Genomic DNA, 19333 nt, shown 5'->3' with positions numbered 1-19333 from the left:
TGCCTTCTAAATGCTGTATAAAAATGCGGGGATTCAGACGGGTTAGATTGTGTGAATTCAACCCAATATATACAGAGAAACAAGGGATTACGGCTTGTATAATCACGTTGATGTTTCTGCTGATTCTTCAAATGATCCCATAACGCTGATATCTCCTCATCAGCCATCAATTACACAACATCCCAGTACTTGATGAAGACATCTTTCACAGCCAGAGTGCCGACTCTGTGGATGAGCAGATGTCAGCGGGATATTTGTATCAAATCATAGGATCCCGCGGTCCTTATATCCCACGGAGGCGACCATGTAGTACCATATAGTGCTTCATTATCACGTCAGAACATACTATGACTTGAAGAAGACGGTAGCTTCATAGCTATAATCTGATTAGCGGAAGCGGTTGCCAGTTCTCGACGCTGCTGATCTCCTTTGTTGATTCAGAGTGCTTGCCTGCCATATTCGAAGCAGGTGTGCAATATGTACTGGAGGATAGCGTGTGGTGTGGTTGCCAAGTAACATTTAATCAGCGCTCAAAGCAACTTGATGTTACCTTGTGTACCCAAAAGAGGTGCCCGAGCGATTACTTGAGGTCCTCGGGTCAGACATGCTCGCCAAGCATGGCGGAAACATGGCGAGTTTCCACTCGTTTCTTATAGGAACAAAGGGCAGCACTGGGCCCTCGGATATTCCTACATTCGGGAGGACTTCAAAAATTAGATAGTAGTCACTAGATCAGATTGTGACAAGTCTCTTGATAGAATTCGTCGAATGACTCGCGTTCTGTAACCGAGTCCTGCTGCTTTTGGTGATCTGTATGACAGTCATGGCAGGATCAGCAGATGCTGAAGGAACATCTGAAAGGTCGCGGAACAGCGAGGCAGAGCACAATGCATCGTTGTGATAATTGATTTACTACGGAGTACGGAGTAGATGGAGATGACACGCGGAATTTCAGCTCCTGTAATGTGATGTGATGATATGGTTAAAGCGTCATATCCAGTCCAGATGTCTCTAAAAAGAGGGGGCTGGGGGTGGAGTGGGACGATCAGGCGGTTTTGAGTTTGTTGACCATTGCCACGACGCTGCTTGGTTTTAGGTTGATAATATATGGATACTTTCATTGTTGTGTATATGATCTTGACGACAGAGCTTCCTCCAAAAGAAATGGAGTTGTTGACCGCCGGAGATGATTGGTATAGACATCAGACCTATATATAGAGCGTTATGCACTCGCAGCTCTGGCACACGAATCGATGTCTCCTGGGCAGTTCGGATGAAACGGATACAAAGGCCAATGTTCTTGGTCGACTGATCATGAACTATTTATATTTGTGTATGGAATACGGATACTTCTGTACCCATACAGTGGTAGAGACAATGGAGCACAAAGAACTACCTTTTTCGGTAGTGGATATAGGCATGTCTCAGCCGATCTTGCTCAAGTTTCAACCCTTCAATCTTGAAGTCTAGCCGCATAAAAGTTCCCGTCACGTGTGGGAGCGGCCACCAATGGCCAATGGCCAAAAGTCCAGCCACCAAAAAAGCGCCACAACTAAAACGCTCGAGCCAATGACAGCTTCGAGAAGGTATGGAAGGGTAGGAACCTTGTGTGGATCTGCAGCAGATGTGTGCTAATCTGCTTGCCTTAGGCTGTCAGGTCTCCACTGGGCCGCCCGCTAACTTGCCCCAAAGGAGTAATATGATGATGACGGCAGAAGAAAGGAAGTGAGGAGGCTGGACTACTCACTTTCCTCCAAAGTGGTCCCATTTCTGTCGGTCAGAAGCTTTCCTTCCAGTTGAAGGACAGCTGGGAAGGTGATAAGAAAAGCCTGTTGCCTAGTCCTTGGGTTGTCACTGCTGCTGTGGCAGTGAATTGTTCTTTCCTCTCAAATCTCAATGTATCACCTTGGTCAATAAGAGGACTATTTTGCTTCGTCCTCCTCCTTTCTTCCCTTCTTTCTCTTCTGCATACATCCTCCTGCTCGTACTACCTTGTTTCACATACATACTATCTAGCAGCTTTTGAATTCTCATCATCTCTGCTGTATTATCAGATCACCTTCAATCTTTTCTTTGAAAATCCCATTAGTTCTCACATTACCTCTGAAGCCTCTCACCATGAGATTGCCTCTCGTTGGTGTGGCCATTGGCCTGCTTTCTTCCTCTGCCATCGTGACAGCTCAGACATACACTGATTGCAACCCATTGCAGAAGAGTGAGTTGTACCTGCTGAAAACTACGGTACCACCGAATAATTCTGACTTGTCAAAAAGCTTGCCCTCCGAATCCCGCTCTGGGGAGATCAGTCACCTACGACTTCACCAAAGGCACTTCCCCCGACTTCAAACCAGTTGGAAGCCCCACCTACGACAGCAACAACGGTGCTGCTTTCTCGGTGGCCAAGCAGGGTGATGCCCCGCTGATCCAGTCCAACTGGTATATGATGTTTGGTCACGTCGAGTTCGTGATCAAGACCGCACCAGGCAAGGGCATTGTTAGTAGTGCAGTTCTGCAGTCTGATGACCTGGATGAGATTGATTGGGAATGGCTCGGAGCAAACAATCTGTATGTTCAAACCAACTACTTCGGAAAAGGAGACACTGGGAGCTACAATCGCGGCGCTGCCCACGACAACGCTGGAAACCAGGATGCTTTCCACACATACACAATCGACTGGACTAGCACGCAGATTGTTTGGCAAATTGATGGCAAGACTGTCCGGGTTCTCACTGCTGAGAGTGCCGGGGATCATTACCCGCAGAGCCCAATGATGGTCAAGGTTGGTGTATGGGCTGGTGGTGACCCCAACAATGCGCCAGGCACAATTCGTGAGTGACCATCCTGTGGTGATGATATCGACTGGCGATATATGCTAACACCTCTTAGAATGGGCTGGTGGCGAAACCGATTACAGCGCGGGTCCTTATACCATGTACCTCAAGTCGCTCGTGGCGACCGACTACTCGACGGGTAAATCGTATACTTATAGCGACAAGAGTGGCTCGTGGCGGTCCATCACCTCCGATGGAGGTCAAATCAATGGTAATAGTGACGCTGAGTCCATTTCAACTGTCGAGTCTGCCCCTCCTGTGACCGCGACAATTGACAGTGCTCCTATTCCTTTCAGTGGCACGCACCGTGAGACGTCGAGCTTTGTAACTCCAAGTATCTGGCCCTGGGTTCCCAAGCCTACCACTTTGTCGTCTTCTGTCGCGAAGGATACGACTCTGCCCAGTGGCTGGACCTTTTCCGGATCTCGACAAGTCCAGCCGCCCAGTGCGGCTTCTGTGAGTGAGCATTGCCCTTCATTTGCCTCTGCCGCTTTTTCGATCGTGACATGCTGATGCCTTCCTTTCGTTACAAATATAGTCTACGCCCCTCTGTACGTCATCTTCCTTGGTTTCGTCGCTGGCTTCATCTTCCCACTCCGGGCTTAAAATTAGTTCCGTCTCTTCGGTCCCGAGTAGTTCAAGTGTGACAAAGTCGACCGGACATCTTGCTTCAACAACTACTTATCAGATTAGCACTTATGGCTCGACTCTTCCCTCGTTTTCCGCCTCAATTGCACATGTGGCCCCTACCGTTGCCGCAGCCAATGACCTGCTGGAGGCGCCCGTCGGAATGGGTGTCTTCTGTGCGCTCCTTGGCGGCCTCATGGCAGTCTTTTGAGCTGAGGTTTCTTCGAAGAAGCAATGCACTCCATCACACTCACGATTGACGACTACGGACACGAGACGATTGATTAATGAATGCATGACTTACACACGACGACGAATTGTATGTTGTATAGACACGGACTCGGTGGCTTTGTTTTTCTCTCCTTGCAATTTGGTCTTTTTCCTCTATCATTCAGGGATGGGAGCGTTTCTTTCTTGTCTCTAATTGTTGCTCAGCATGGGTCACATTGTTTGTTTTGGCGCACCGGGTGATAGTGTTCGTATCGATCCCCTATCCAGATTGGAAGGCTGATCGAGTTCACCACCTGGTTTGTTACTTCTTGTATTGTTTATTCTCCGGCGAAAAGTGTTTATAGACTAGACAACACCCAATACTAATTCGTGATACGATAATAACTTCCCAAGAACGGACAACGTCAGCTTAATCGGTTCATGAGGCTCATCTCAGGCTTCTCTGCTGCTCTGCTGCTCTGCACGAAAGGTCGACTGGTACTTAATCACAATTATTTCCTTGGAGGTATATTCCCTTTACCTGCCTAATGTCGAGGTCAGGCCCGCTCATCCTATGGGAGTATATCCCGACAGTGGACGGACCGCAATTTCCGGTGTGAAGTAGGTATGAGCATGTTTATTTATTGGGAATGACATCACGTCAAAAAGGGACAATCCTAGGTGGGCGTTGTGTCCGACAGCACACGAACAATATCTTGGAGCTGTTCTCTCCAGAGCTACACAACATCGCGCTGACAGGTTACCTGCTTGCATTTCATCCAAAATGAGTTCTCGTATATTCTTGATCCGTCATGGTGAAACCGAAGGGACCCGGGGGATGCAGCATATCAGCACCACCGACCATAAACTATCCACAGAAGGGGAGAGACAAGTCGAACTGACTAGGGAGCAGTATGTGGGTGGGGGCAAGTTGATCGATCCCAAAAGGGTTTCACGCATGTAAGGCCTCTGCTGCTCACATTTACTGCCATCCTACACGTGAGACCTGGAAGCTGAAGGAGAATTTCAACATTAGATATATCACTCCAAGAATACGAGATCGTCAGACGTGCGAAATCCTCCGTCTGGGAGTGCACCAACATCAGCACTTTTATGACCGAACCACCAAGCAGACCTCAACGACCGCGATCCCTCCTACTACGGGCGACATAGCCGAGGCGACGATCCAGATCACTCCCAGCCTTGGTGAGTGGGACTACGGCGAATACGAAGGGCTGACCACAGACCAAATTCGCGAGAAACGCGGACAAAAGGGGCTGGACAAGGAAGGTCCTTGGTCAATCTGGAAGGCTGGTTGTCCTGGAGGCGAGTATGTCTTCCTTCTTTCCGCTTGTGACATTGCATACATTGGCAAAGAAATTGGCTGAAGGCTGACTTGTCTCTTAGAAACCCTCAACAGGTCTCCGATCGCATTGACGAGCTGATCGCGGAGATGAGAGAACTCCTCAAGAGTACCTCTGCCTCCTGGCCGGGAGGCCGGATTGTCCCTCATGTCAATGAGGAGCCTCGGGATATCGTTTGTATTGGATCTGGTCAGTCGCTAGCTGCGTTGGCTATGCGGTGGGCCGGCCTGCCTTTGAAGTGTGGGGTGAGGCTTCTGATTGAGACAGCGGGCGTGGGTATACTGGGGTATTTCTTTGCCTCCTGCTGCAAGCGGGATCAAGGGCTAACGATAACAATAGGTTCGAGGATGAGGACTTGGAGCAGCCGGCTATCATCCTAGGACGGAGGCCTGTGGCTTCTAAGTTTGTAAGCTAGATAAGATGACAGTCTTGGTTCGTTAGATTTAATCAACTTGACCATTTAGTTCCTTTGGAGTATTCTGGTTTCTGGTCTATAAAAGCGATCGTCACATTTCTATTCTACAAGTCTATTACACATTCAGAGCACCACCGCGGCAAGCAGCCATGGAAGGCCAATTCGGAGACAGGAAATGGCTCTTCTCAGCTGCTATGGGGTCGATGTCTCGGCAGACATCTCGATCTTCTGATGTCCGTGGAAGGACATCAACCGCACCATGCTTCTGAGGCGCAATGTCCGCCCTGACTATGTTCAGAAAGAGGTTTCTTTAACTGACGGGGCTCACTCACATGGAAATCCTTGCTTGCATGCCTGTCTCAGACTCTTTGACAGCTCTCCAGGAATTATGGCACCGCTCAATGAGCGAGAGGGTATACCTGCATCGCTCGTGATCAGTCAACGCTCTTCCTATGCGCGTTCAACAAATCATAGAGAGATGCCATACTTCTGATTCTGCAGTTCCCCATCCGCACCAAGAACGTTCTCCTTCTTCCCCTCGGCCAGCTTGTACACCCGGAACCATTCCTTGATTGTATCCAGATACCCCGGCATCAGCGACTCGACGTCCCCGATATCACTCAGCTTGTCCGCCTCGGGGTTCTCCAAGTCAACGACGAAGATCTTCCAGTCCGTCTTGTTCTCATTGATGACGGCCAGCGAGCCGAGAACTTTGACCCGTTTGACCTGTGCAGGACGCGGCATTGCGCCGCCCAGTTCACAGACAGCGAGCGGGTTCCCGTCCGCTGGGAGATTAGTGAGGGGGTCTTGGACCCTGGGATCTTGGTATGTCTATTCAATTCTATCAATCTGTAAATCTCTCAGTTGAAGGCGTAGAAACGAGCGTACCTGAGGTAACATCCCATAGTTGAACGGGTACCCTTTATGCGGAAAGATGTTGGGAACGTACTTTAACCGGCCATCCTGGATATCCTGCTTGAGGGGATTGAGGTACTCGTCTTTTGCGATCTGTTGTCGTTATTTTCATCAATCGATCGTTCGATGCGTTGTCAAAGAGAACACAGAGAGGACTTACCTCCATCTTCGTACTCCACCACCTCGGCACCTCGACAACCATATGCACCACCGGCTCGCGGCCGCTGCTTGGGTACAGCGCCAGGTCATGCCAAGGGGAGAGGAGCTTGTCATTGAGGTTGAAGTAGACCCGGTACTCCTTCGTCAGGGGTTTGCCGACAGGGCGAAGGACGTATTTTTCCACGAAGTCGGATTTGGTTTCGTAGGTTGGTCTGTTTGATTCCTCTTCAGTTTTATACGGGGCCATTCTGGAGGGTATTCGGTGGATGTTCGTCTGTAAGATAATATCGAGATGGTGGTTACCGGTTAGGGTTATGTGCTATACTAGACACTCCGTCCGTATACACTGCTTGATGATTATGAAAGTAGACTACCTTCCTGGTAAGGATTCGACGGAGGAGAATCATCGTGAGAGTGACGTCTATGATTGAAAACCTTGAACTGATGAACCGTGATGACGATGTTGTCGACTGTGTAGATATGCTTCATGATGATACGATATCCGTCGGACCTCATCTCCGGCCGAATGAACCTACTCGCAAGATGACAACCCAAAACCTCGACTAATTTCTGGACCCTACCTACCTCGGCGCAAACCGTGCTTCTATCCTCGACTCACAAAACGGATATCCTCGGCTCCATCGCCACTTTACAGTTACCCCAATGCCCAGTCCTTATAGTCCCTACCCCAGACTAAACCGCCCATGCAGGACGACGGATCGGGTAATGCTGCTCGTCAATGGAAAATATACCTACGAAGTACTTCTGGGGAAAATACAAAATACACTTGCAGCGGTAGACAGTTGCCGGGTTGGGATTGATTCCCCGTTGCTGAGGCGCGGCACTGCTAGTTCTTACGTGGTGTGGATGGCACGGTGGTATTGGGAGGGAGTTTGACATGGGTTGATTGGATTGACTACGAGGTTGAATCTATACTATGCATACATCACGCGACGCGGTTGTTCTACCAAAGACTTGATAATAGTGGTATTATTATTGATGATAGATCCTAGTATGTTCACATGCATCTGTGATAGACTCCGTTACACGCCGGGTCTCCTGTGCGATGTCTTACATGGCTTATGGCCACGCTCTATGTAACGGAGCCAGAGGCTAGAAGGCTTGTGTTTTCGAAAAGAATATGACATTTGACATTTCCATTCCACTGACAGTGTGGAGTACATGCAAGCGTTTTTGTATCACACAAGGCCGTAACCATCGTTTCAACATATATGCTAGCTAGCCTCAAGAATCATCCAATCGTGTTTTTCCCTCAAAACGTGTCACATAAGCTCGTTAATCATCATGCTACTTCCCGTTCATACTTGGCTCTGCGAGTCAATCGACTTTTTCTCCACTGGCTGGATCAGCCGCCGTAGTCCGGCATATGGCGTGTTCACTGGGCTATCTGTCCCCGTGTACAGGAACATATCGTACATCCATCCGCCGAAAGTGCACCCTATGAATGGCGCTACCATGGGGATCTGCGATAGGGTTGTTAGTCCTTCGTATCATCAGCCGTCATATTCAATAGAGCCAGGCATACCCAAAAGTAATAGTTTCCTGCCCTCCAGACCTCGGGGCCGTATCCGATCATATAGGAAACCAATCTAGGCCCGAAATCTCGAGCCAGGTTGATGGCATACCCAGTCTCCCACCCAAAACAAGCGCCAATGCCAAATATCACAAAGAAGAGCGCAAGGGGGGTAAGGGGACCAGCCCCGATATTTCCGTCATCTTTCAGAGCAAATATCAAGAACATCAGGATGGAGCTGGCGATAAACTCCGAGAAGAATTGTCCCGTCCTGGTCATGAATTCCGCCGGGTAGGTACAGAAGATGCCCGCGGTGGCTGTAGGAGAATACCCAGGCACTGTCCGAATGTGTGCTCCCCCTTCAAACTGATCGATGGCCGACCTGTAATTCCCATAGACAATAGCTGCTCCACACATCGCTCCCAGTATCTGGGCAATGGCATAGACGGGGAATTTTCGCCATGGGAATTTGCGAAAGACACAGTTTGCAAAGGTCACTGCAGGGTTGATGTGTGCTCCGGAGATGCCACTCGCGTAGACACCCAACATGACTCCGATCCTAAAGAGCAACTCCGTCAGTAAATTGCCAGAGGAATGAGCAGCACACCAAGAGATACTCACCCCCAGCCCCAGGAGATTGATTGATAGTCACCCTTTTCTCCTTTGCTAAGTGTGACCTGAGCAACCACGCCATCTCCAAAGAGGATGAGGATCATAGTTCCGAAGAATTCAGAGAATGCATCACGGCAGTAAGTCCGGACCTTGCTCCAAGCTGGTTCTGGGAGCATGACCTGAGCCCCTTGGGACCCAAAAGCATTCTCCAGCATAGAAGCCCCGCCTTTATTACTAGCAGTCATAGTGACAAAAGCACTCTCCTGTATCTCTGCATTATCGAGGACTTGTTTGAGGACAGTCATAGTGAATAGATAAGGACAGCCTTTGAAGACTATAGCACGAATTGGTAGGGGATGGGAGAGATAGAGACGTGAATGTTGAAGCTATCGAGGCGAGATTTGAAGTAGGAAGGTATAAATATCACCACAAGTGAATGGTCTGAGGGGAGGGCCGGGACTGGTGAGCACGGAAGTGAATGGCAGTGCACCAAGACCTGATACTAGATGGAAAATACCGTTCACAAGCGGAACTTGCCGTATGCAATAGGCATTGGTATACATTCTGATTATGGTCCTTATACCCAGACATAAAGGCACTGAAATATGCAGTCCCCGGTGTCACTTTGCCTGAGTGGCACATTCAAAACCCTCTCGCTCTTTCCTGACACGCATGGTGACACCCCCAGTAAGGTTATGCCTTTGCTGAAATATTCTTGCATTGTGCCATAGAAGCCCATCAGCCATGCGCCAGAGTAAGATTAGATTTGGAAATAGAATGGCCAAGAGATTCGTTGCTGCGCAAAGCGGCATCATACAGCCACGTCATGGCAAAGGCTGTCGTCCTTCGAGGACTATGAGGTCCTCGTTTTGATTGCTCACTTTCGGCCGGGGTTGAGAGGGCTGCTGGAAGACCAGCCATGAACCACCGAGGCGAAAAACTGCCATTCGTGCGCTCCAGTCGGAGTGACCTACTTGTCAGTCGCATCCTCGAACACAGCATGAGCCTGTTCGACCTTTTTCGACGTCTCGAACCATTCCGTCTTAAGGCAAAACCAAGTGGTCAGACACTGGTCAGCTTGAGACGCCGAAGAGGGGCTTCGGCCCACGCCTGCATAACGTTTGAGGACATGACTCCAAATTTGTCCTTGTGTTACCTCCTGGCATGGCCAAGTCGCAACGAGACGGCAGGGATTGAGGGGTTTTGGCTGAGACTATCGGCTGTCGTGGAGATTGGTGAACTTGGCGGGACAATTGCCCATGTCCTTGGTAAGTGGCAATAATTGAGTATCAGCCTGGTCAGTTTTTCTTTTCGCAGCCTCCGTAATTCCATGAGCACAGAAAAGCTTGTTGTTGGTGCGACTCTCCTACTTCAAGACTGCCCTGTGTGTTCTGATAAACTGTCCTGCGGCTCGGTCAAGATCGACTCTCCACGCTGCGAGATGTCTCCAGTTGTGCTCCACAAAGTTCTGGAACTTTTGGATGGGAACGGCCATCATTCGACTAATCGATTATCCCACTGTTGACAGTCTCCGCAATTCCTCCGGCATGGTTGCTAGTTGCTGCTACTGTGGGGGCCGATCACTTCCACTGTACTCCGTAGTTGACTGGGCAATAGCAACGATCCAAGACAGGCCTGTTTGGGTTCGAATAACACATGCTTCTCATGCAAGTCGAGGATAGTATGACTGCAGGTAGGTAGCATTGCATGAATCGGAAGTTCAGCAAACGAAATGACGGTAATTGTGGATGAAATCGGAGGAAGACTGAGGAGGTGTCGATGAGAAAGTCCCAAGAGCACGGGTGGAATTATCCTAGCTCGGGGTTCTCCGTAGTGTCTCGTGCTCCACCTTGCCTTCTCTCTTTTCTCACCAGTTTGATGAAACTAGGCTTTCAATACAGGAGAATCAACAGAATGCGACTTTGCATCTAATTGTTATATTGATACAATATTGATGGATCTGATAGACTCCTCCTGGGAATATCCGTGTTGGTCGATACGCAACCACCCGAGAGAGAGAGCCTGAGAGGTCGAAAGTGGACGGCCTGACAGGACAAGCTGCTGCAAGCCGTTCATTCTCGTCCATTCAGAATTGATGAAACCCATGGCCATCAGGATGGCCGGCTCTCGAGCCCGTTTCCCAGCTCCTCTCCTCATTGGAGAACAACATGAGACCGACATGTCTTTAGACGCTTGTCCCTAGGCATGGGCTTGGCCAGCCGCTACACTAAAGCAATGTTCGGGTTCGGTCGTGTTATTGATTCCCCGGTATCTGGACTCTGGGCTGGCTCGTACCTCTCAGCTTACAGAGGAATCCTTTCCCCAGTTCCCATGAATTATTATTATGCTTTTCCGTTATTCGATCTCGGCCCCCCTCCCTAACCTTGACCACCCAGTCGAATGCGCCCCCATCTCAAGGAGATTCCCCGCAGATCAAATGCCAGACGGAAAAATTGTGTGACCAGAGAAATGGCGTGGGATAGCTTGCTCGAGGATTATTTAAGATAGAATGGGTGCTATGTCCAAAATGTGGTTTTTTTTACTCTTTCCTTTCGAATGTCTCCTCAGTGTCTCTGTGGGGTTCACCATCCGCTTTGCTGTCTGCCCCAAGCCTTCCCACGGAGTCCACTGTTGTTCCAGAGTCCTGAGCATAAGATCACACAATCATGCAGCCCTCAGAGATCTTCGTGGGATCGATTGATCAGGGTACAACCAGCTCCAGATTTCTAATTTTCAACAGAGACGGTGAGCCTGTAGCTTCACATCAGGTCGAGTTTACACAGATCTACCCCAATCCCGGGTATGTCCACTCTAAACGAACTCGCTTAGCGGCATTGATGCTGATTGACCCTCCAACAGATGGCACGAACACGACCCATTTGAGCTGGTGTCTTCCGTTGAAACGTGCATCGAAGAGGCGGTCAAACAGTTTGAATCGGAGGGCTACTCCCGATACAGTGTCAAGGCTATCGGCATCACAAACCAACGGGAAACTACCGTCGTTTGGGACCATGAAACTGGCGAGCCACTCTACAACGCGATCGTCTGGACAGATACGCGGCCGCAGGCTATCGTTCACGAGCTGAAGCAAAAGCGCGAGGCGTCGCAATTGCAACCGATTTGCGGTCTTCCGCTGACAACCTATTCATCCGCCACGAAGCTCCTCTGGATGATAGAACATGTGCCCAAAGTTAAAGATGCGTACGAACGAGGCACATTGGCGTTCGGTACGGTAGATGCGTGGCTTGTATATCGTTTGAATGGCGGCGCATCGGCAAACGTGTTTGTATCTGACCCTACAAACGCTTCTCGGACGATGTTTATGAACCTTGAGACCCTCCAATACGACAATTTTCTCCTGGACTTCTTCGGTATCAGAGGAAAAGTCCACCTGCCCAAGATTGTGCCGTCTTCAGACGCCAAAGCTTACGGAGCACTGGCATCTGGAACACTTGCTGGCGTTCCGATTATGGGCTGTCTTGGTGACCAGTCCTCGGCGCTTGTAGGGCAAAAGGGCTTTTCGCCAGGAATGGCGAAGAATACCTACGGAACAGGCTGCTTCCTCCTGTATAATGTTGGAGAAAAGCCAGTCATCTCCGAGCATGGACTTCTTGCTACTGTGGCATACCACTTCGATGGCAAGCCGGTGTACGCCCTTGAGGGCAGCATTGCAGTCGCCGGATCTGGCATCAAATTCCTACAAAATAACTTGAACTTTTTCCAAGAGTCCAAGGAAGTGAACGATTTGGCTCAGACGGTAGAAGACAGTGGAGGCTGTGTGTTTGTCACTGCGTTCAGTGGTCTTTATGCGCCTTACTGGATTGACGATGCAAAGGGGACAATGTGTAAGGCAATTAGGGTTAATGCTCCTTTTGATCGGCGCTGACTTCCCCGACAGTTGGGATCACACAGTACACCCAAAAGGGCCACATTGCTCGGGCGACGCTAGAGGCCACCTGCTTTCAGACCAAGGCCATCTTGGACGCAATGGAGAAAGACAGTGGGCATGCGCTGTCAGAATTGGCGGTTGATGGAGGCATGAGCAACTCAGACCTTGCGATGCAGGTACAGAACATGAGCCCTTTTACATTCAGTTCTCGAAACTAATATCCCACCAGATCCAAGCGGATCTCATCTCGATCCCGGTGTATCGCCCCAAGATGCGGGAAACCACTGCACTTGGTGCGGCTATAGCCGCTGGTCTGGCGGTAGGGGTGTGGAGAAATTTCGCTGAACTGCGAGACATTAACCGTGCCGGAGGAGCCGTCTTCGAGCCCAAGATCAGTCGCGAAGAAAGCGCTAAGTCATTCGCAAGATGGGAAAAGGCCGTCGCAATGTGCAAAGGCTGGTCTGGAGATGAGCCACCACCTCCAGTGCAACCTTCTCAGAAGGAGATCAAGAAAAACGCTCCTGAGGTTGTATCGAACCACAACGCTATCAATGCTACGCCTCCAAAGTTCAACGGAGAGCTTACCACACCCAAATTCCCTTTGATAAGTATTTCTGGAGACTTGGATGATGCCGACGAGGAAGACCTTTATCTGGAGCTGCGAAAGATCGAGATCCTGCAGCGACTCAAGAAACTCCGGAAACTCAAGCTTTCTTTTTACTGAGCGTCTCATGCTCTTATGTCTTGTGTTTTTCTTTGGGATCTGTACCTGTAAATGTTCATATTACAGCCGTGACGAATTAACGAAGATTTTTTTTTATGGAGGAAGCGACGCTTACTGGACCATTATTGCTATGCGCATCCTGTTGAATGCCCTCAAACCACAGCCAAACAGGTGTCATGTCTACCATTTCTGACTAGTAGAAATGATGGTGCAGCGTATATCTAACTCATCCATGTACATTTACCTAAAGTGGTTTCTATGTGTCGCACAACCACCGCCCCTGCTGATGTGAGATATCAGGTTTCGAATGACCTCTCTGGCTCTGCGCCCTTTTGCTTTTTGAGGGGCATAGATACGGGCTATCTTGTGCTGCCGATTGTTTGGGCTTTGCTGCACCCTTTGGTGTTCGTAAGGTATCAGCTGCGCTTAGATGCACGATACAATCTAGTGCTGCATAGCGAAACCTATCTGGTTGTGAATAAAAGAAGTACCAGAGCTCGTGCTCAATTTCTGCGCTCTGTATGTATGGGATTCGTATTCTTAGAATATAGTGAGTGCTATGTCCATGTCCATAAAATTCATGCAAATGCCTTGATATAAATCCAAAAAAAAACAAAAAAAAAAAAAAAAAAAAAAAAAAACAAGAGTGAGAGTGAACTTAATCCTCCCTCAACGGTAAAGTACCCTCGCCCTTTCGCACGAAAACACAATTCAATTCCGAACCAGGGCTAAGCGTAACCTCAAACTTCAGCACCGGGTCGTCGACCCGCTCCTTCCCATTGGCCGGCATGGCCTGGATCCTCTCAAAGGCCTGCAGGATACGCACAACGGTGTAACCCATCTCGATAGCAGCAAACTGCTGACCGAGGCAGATCCTCGGGCCCCCATTGAAGGGGATATACTGCCAGGGTTTGGGCTGCCACCCGGACAGCCACCGGTCGGGCAACCATTTCTCCGGATCAAAGTAATTCGGCGAGCCCGGGGACTCGTAGTTCTCTGCGCTTCGCTGCATGATCATCGTCGAGTAGATGACGCGCGTGTTGGCGCGGACGCCGACTGGCGAGAGGCCGTCGGGCCCGCCGCCGCGCGGCAAAGTCGTGTCACGGAGGGAATAGCGGACATTGAACGGAACGGGGGGGTAGAGGCGCATGGTTTCGTTGAGGACGGCGTTCAGGTACTTCATCTCCTTGAGGTCGTTGTAGCTGGGTTTCTGGGCCGAGGGGCCGAGACCCAGTCGGGCGCCGATCTCCTTGCGCAGTTTGGCGACGACATCGGGGTTGCGGGCTAGCTCAAAGATACAGAAGGAGAGAACTGCGGCTGTGGTGTCGCGGCCTGCCAGGAGGACGGCGACGATCTGGTCACGGAGGACGCGCGGGTCGCGAGTGAAGCGGGCTAGGGCGTCCAGGAAGGTTTCTCGCTTGGAGATCTTCTGGTCGAGTTCCGAGGGTGTCAGAGAGAGGGCTCGTTTGATATATGGTTGGATGAAGTCATCCATCACTTTGAGTTCCCGGCGGAATTTCCTCTTCGTCACGATGAAGCTGAACATGCTAATTCCATTACTAATGTTAGTCACCACACTTCACTCGTTCGCGAAAGGCAAAGAAGCTTACCCTAGACGAAAGATCTCGGATTGACGATGCTTCACATATCCAAAGGCCTCTGCGAATCTGGTCTCCGGATTGTGCAGACTGTTGGTGCCCTGGCCGAGGAGATAATCCGTGGCTGCGTCCAGGGTGAAGCGGAAAAACAGAGAACCGACATCGACGACCTTGCTCCCACTGGGCAAGTTGCTCCCTTCCAACAGAGGAATCAAGTTTTGGACGTGTTTCTCAAAGATTTCAGTGTCAACGATGCGATCCCGGACAAACATTGGTCGGATGAGATGGCGTGAACGGGACCAGAGCTCACCATCCGTGGCGAAGATACTGTCACCTAGAAAGTCTTTCCATTGTTCATGGAATTCCTCGCCTTTCCCATAATCGGCAAATTGTCCCGTAAGGATAGCCTTGATGTTCTCAGGGTCTTTGGTCAGAATGACTCGACGCGCGATACCTCCATTAAGCTCGGCGGTTTTGACGCAGTCAAGCTGGGTTGCTCCTTTCGCGTTCAGGATCGCTTGATGCAGAAATACATGGTCTGTACCGTCGTCATTGGCCTTGGATGCTCCGTAAAGGAAATCAATTGCTGTTTCCAACTGTCAGCCATGCTCGCGTCACCCGGAAAGCTTCTTGACTGTTTGCGACAACCTACCCCATGGGAGGCAGAAACGGATTCTCGGGGCTCTGTAACCCAGCTTCGAGATTTCCATCGACACCTGTGCCGTACGAATCAAGCAAGCAAAGAACAAAGCCCCCAAGACATAGAGGGCTGCTCGCCCCGGATGTATCCGAGCAAGGAGTTCCTCGATCATCTTGCCAAGTCGCTGGGTTGCAGGTTCTCAAATATCGCACATGACAATCACGCAAGTCATCCGTTGAGGGAAGCAGGGAACACAGAGTTTATATTGAAATATGCAACCGTTTCATGCAGACAAGTCACCTGCTGAGAAAAACAGGGAAGACAGACTATATATATGCAACCGGTTCATGCAGGATCATATTCATACGTCAAACTAGATGCACCTGAGTCAGAGGTAGCTGGGACACAGTCCCTCGGAGATGCACCGCCAGTTCACGACGTGTATACAAACCTCAACACAATCCAGAACCAGACAAGCGACGCGATGTTGGGAAAGTAAGCTCATTGAATCTGGAGAGCGCGTTGATCGAAGGCCACCCGTATGTGGATATAGCAGACTAATGAGTCAACGACCTGCTAGTCTTTGCCTCCCCACCAGCCCGCAAACGGCCAGTCGAGCCTAAATTGACGTCTATCCAATTTCAGGTGCACCTCAGTATGCTTGCAAACACCCCCTTGCTTAGGAAACGATTATTGCCTAATTAGTTTTCAGACCTTGGTGGCGGTTTTTGAAATGCATGCTAATAATGGTGATCATAATTAGGAATCTCGCTTGTGTCACTGCCATAATGGAATCACCTCTAGCTGGAGCGCTGGATCATAATGGGCCGTAAGCAATACTTGACTTGTATAAATCATGCTTCAAATGAGATAGCCCTGGAGCCCTTCACTATGCGCTTGTATAAAAGGTCATCTCGTTGCTTCATCGAGGCATACCGGTCTACCGGATCCTTTCAAGGAAGAGAGGCTTGATGAATGATAGTAACGGTCCTGAAAGGCGCGCAGAATTCGACTGAATCCCATTTCCTTTGAAAGATAATATCTCGACCATATACGACCCAGAATACCCTGTTGTACCTATGTAGTGGAGCATATTGAGAGCAGGTACTCGGAAGTAACAGCTGATAAAGCAGCAAGGCAACAAGGCATCAAAGGAATAAGTAACGTATTCGGTAAGCGAGTCGGCCACGTAAGCGAGTCGGCCACCCCCATCAAGAATCACCACCCCTTTGAAACCAAGGCTATTCAGCCATCCATATCACCACGAAAAATGCCCAAATCATCAAAATCCTTGGTGGAACGAGAGGGGAGGATCTCCTTAGCAGTTAAGGCTATTCAGAATGGCCAAATCAAATCAGTTCGTGAAGCTGCTCGTGTCTTTGAAGTTCCCCGGTCAACACTTCAAGATCGTTTGAATGGAATCAAATTTCGCAAGGAAACCCGCGCCAATTCCCATAAGTTGACTCCTATAGAGGAAGAATCACTTATTAAATGGATTCTCTCATTAGATCAACGTGGTGCACCGCCAAGGCACTTCCAGGTCCGTGAAATGGCTACAATATTGATCCAACAACGTGGTCAAGATACAACTTCCTCAGTGGGAGAGAAATGGGTATATAACTTCATTTCCCGCCATGATTCCTTGAAAAGTCGGTTTAGTCGTCAAATCAATTATAAACGGGCGAAATGCGAGGATCCTGAAGTTCTTCAAGCCTGGTTCAAACGCGTGCAAGCCGCTATATCAACTTATGGTATCGCCAATGAAGATATCTACAATTTTGATGAAACCGGCTTTGCTATGGGCCTGGTGGCTACCGCGAAGGTAATCACACGATCATCCTGTGAAGGAAGGCCCTTTCTTATACAACCGGGAAATCGAGAATGGATAACTTCAATTGAGTGTATCAACGCCTCCGGATGGGCATTACCAGCATACTTAGTGTTGAAAGCAAAGACTCATATTCAGGCCTGGTATGAAGGTAATACTCCAGCTTCATGGAGAATTGCTATATCATTAAATGGATGGACAACACGAGAAATTGGTGAACACTGGCTCAAAGAACACTTTATTCCTTATATTAAGGACCGAAGAACTGGCCAATATAGCCTCTTAGTTCTTGATGGGCATGACTCTCATTTAACACCTCAATTTGATGATATATGTCGTCAAAATGATATTATTCCTATTTGCATGCCTGCAAATTCCTCACATCTCTGTCAACCTTTGGATGTGGCCTGTTTCTCACCATTGAAACGAGCTTACAGTAACCTCATTGAACGGCTTGTACGAACAGGATATCACCATATTGATAAGGTTGACTTTCTTGACGTCTACCCAGAAGCCCACGCCCAAGCCTTTAAGAAGATGAATATACAGAGTGCTTTTAGAGCCTCAGGATTAGTCCCTTTTAATCCTAACCAGGTTCTGGATAGCCTCATCTTTTACAAGGAAGACAGCCGTCCCAGCAGTCAAGGCACTACATCTACGATTACCAAAACACCGATAAATTTGAATCAATTCAAAAAGCATGAGTCGGTGATCTCTCAATTACTTCAAACAAACCCTCCTACCTCACCAATACAGACAGCAATATCTTACATCTGTAAAGGTGCAGAGATAGCCTTGAACCGTGCTATTCTTCTTGAACATGAAAACCTTCAACTTCACCAGGCCATTGAGAGACGAAAGAATAAGCAGAAGCGTAACCAACACCAAATGAATGGTTTGAATGGCTTCACAATCCAGGAAGCACTTGAGGCATTCAACCATGTTCAGGCCTTAGAGGAAGCAGCTGGTGATACAGGGCCTGGAGATGATCAACCACGCCGTCGGGCACCACCTCGGTGCAGTATGTGTGGTGTTTTAGGACATATACGTACAAGATGTCCTAATCGAGTAGCTGCCTGAATTCAGCGCGTTTTAATGGTTAGATTAACGTGGAATAACTTCCTTTTTTGTATGTAAATCAGAATTCTAGGATATGCCTTGACCGGGTGGCCGACTCGCTTACGTGGCCGACTCGCTTACCGATTACGTTAAGCATTGTTTGTCATAACGTAATCCACAACCGAGCGGGCCACACAACCGAGCGGGCCACCTTACATGCTTTTTTTGGCCGGAGTAGAAATCAAAGGCTATTTTCAACCCCTAAAATAACTTTGCATTACTAAAACTAGCTATTCTTGCGCTGCGGACATTGCAATCGCCTATGGCCTAGAATATGGCAGTCACTGCAGCGGGGGGGTGCCCGTTGAGGGCGTTGTTCTGTATCTACTACCTGCTCTGGAGGGATAGTTGGAATAGCTTCAGCAGCCTGATTCCGCTGTTGAATGAACTCCTGGCCTTCCTGGATAGAGAATCCCTCTGCAGCTTCTATCTGCCTCCTAGATCGCTTCCTATTTTGAAGCTGCTTCTCATGTGCAGCACGTAGATCCTGATTTTCCTTTGCAAGAAGGACAGCATTATTCATTGCCATCTCACACCCCTTGATAATCTGATCTAGCACAGCCTTAGTAGGGGTAGGAGGGCTGTATGTACGCTCTTTAAGTAGCTTCTTAAGCGTACTTTCCTGCTTTTTCAACTGCTCAAGATTGTAAGGCGTTTTTGGGATAGAATCTGTTGATCGGCTGCCTGGTGGTGTAGGGGTTTTAAGTTGAATATTAAGCTGACTGAGCACCCGATCTGGATTTAGTGGTATTAATCCAGTTGCTGAAAAACCACTTCTAATATTGTCTGCTGAAAAGATTGCCGTACGAGCTTGTGGATAGGCCTCGAGGAAGTCAAACTTATCAATATGGTTGAAACCAAGTCGCAT

The 19333-nt window shown here is 49.1% G+C and overlaps 6 protein-coding genes across 6 annotated transcripts, besides 7 other annotated features; 3 read left to right on the top strand and 3 right to left on the bottom strand.

The window, feature by feature from the left end:
• Positions 1 to 2118: 2118 nt before the first annotated feature.
• NFIA_054160 (glycoside hydrolase family 16 protein) lies at positions 2119 to 3669 on the top strand (the record flags this gene model as incomplete). Its single annotated transcript, XM_001257966.1, has 4 exons — positions 2119 to 2215; positions 2274 to 2828; positions 2887 to 3287; positions 3520 to 3669. 4 exons carry the CDS (start codon positions 2119 to 2121, stop codon positions 3667 to 3669), a joined length of 1203 nt encoding a protein of 400 aa, XP_001257967.1.
• Positions 3670 to 4452: 783 nt separating this feature from the next.
• On the top strand, positions 4453 to 5447 carry NFIA_054150 (phosphoglycerate mutase family protein; the record flags this gene model as incomplete). Its single annotated transcript, XM_001257965.1, has 4 exons — positions 4453 to 4628; positions 4705 to 4998; positions 5076 to 5318; positions 5372 to 5447. The coding sequence occupies 4 exons, from the start codon at positions 4453 to 4455 to the stop codon at positions 5445 to 5447; spliced, it is 789 nt and encodes a 262-aa protein (XP_001257966.1).
• A 115-nt stretch (positions 5448 to 5562) lies between these two features.
• NFIA_054140 (putative inorganic diphosphatase) lies at positions 5563 to 6768 on the bottom strand (the record flags this gene model as incomplete). The annotated part of the gene is made up of 5 exons (XM_001257964.1): positions 5563 to 5731; positions 5780 to 5866; positions 5935 to 6278; positions 6336 to 6455; positions 6523 to 6768. 5 exons carry the CDS (start codon positions 6766 to 6768, stop codon positions 5563 to 5565), a joined length of 966 nt encoding a protein of 321 aa, XP_001257965.1.
• Positions 6769 to 7840: 1072 nt separating this feature from the next.
• NFIA_054130 (MIP/aquaporin family protein) lies at positions 7841 to 8972 on the bottom strand (the record flags this gene model as incomplete). Its single annotated transcript, XM_001257963.1, has 3 exons — positions 7841 to 8005; positions 8068 to 8614; positions 8677 to 8972. 3 exons carry the CDS (start codon positions 8970 to 8972, stop codon positions 7841 to 7843), a joined length of 1008 nt encoding a protein of 335 aa, XP_001257964.1.
• A 2361-nt stretch (positions 8973 to 11333) lies between these two features.
• Positions 11334 to 13280, top strand: NFIA_054120 (glycerol kinase; the record flags this gene model as incomplete). The annotated part of the gene is made up of 4 exons (XM_001257962.1): positions 11334 to 11467; positions 11527 to 12512; positions 12566 to 12732; positions 12786 to 13280. The coding sequence occupies 4 exons, from the start codon at positions 11334 to 11336 to the stop codon at positions 13278 to 13280; spliced, it is 1782 nt and encodes a 593-aa protein (XP_001257963.1).
• A 604-nt stretch (positions 13281 to 13884) lies between these two features.
• Positions 13885 to 13921: a microsatellite.
• Positions 13886 to 13921: a microsatellite.
• A 17-nt stretch (positions 13922 to 13938) lies between these two features.
• NFIA_054110 (cytochrome P450) lies at positions 13939 to 15690 on the bottom strand (the record flags this gene model as incomplete). Its single annotated transcript, XM_001257961.1, has 3 exons — positions 13939 to 14839; positions 14891 to 15464; positions 15531 to 15690. 3 exons carry the CDS (start codon positions 15688 to 15690, stop codon positions 13939 to 13941), a joined length of 1635 nt encoding a protein of 544 aa, XP_001257962.1.
• Positions 15691 to 16691: 1001 nt separating this feature from the next.
• Positions 16692 to 16724: a microsatellite.
• A 97-nt stretch (positions 16725 to 16821) lies between these two features.
• Positions 16822 to 18306: a mobile genetic element.
• A 207-nt stretch (positions 18307 to 18513) lies between these two features.
• Positions 18514 to 18546: a microsatellite.
• Positions 18547 to 18582: 36 nt separating this feature from the next.
• Positions 18583 to 18616: a microsatellite.
• A 159-nt stretch (positions 18617 to 18775) lies between these two features.
• Positions 18776 to 19318: a mobile genetic element.
• Positions 19319 to 19333: the final 15 nt, after the last annotated feature.

The sequence above is a fragment of the Aspergillus fischeri genome, genomic scaffold (assembly GCF_000149645.3).
Source record: "Aspergillus fischeri NRRL 181 1099437636266 genomic scaffold, whole genome shotgun sequence".
NCBI classification, from domain to species: domain Eukaryota; kingdom Fungi; phylum Ascomycota; class Eurotiomycetes; order Eurotiales; family Aspergillaceae; genus Aspergillus; species Aspergillus fischeri.
This window is presented reverse-complemented; position numbering and strand designations above follow the sequence as displayed.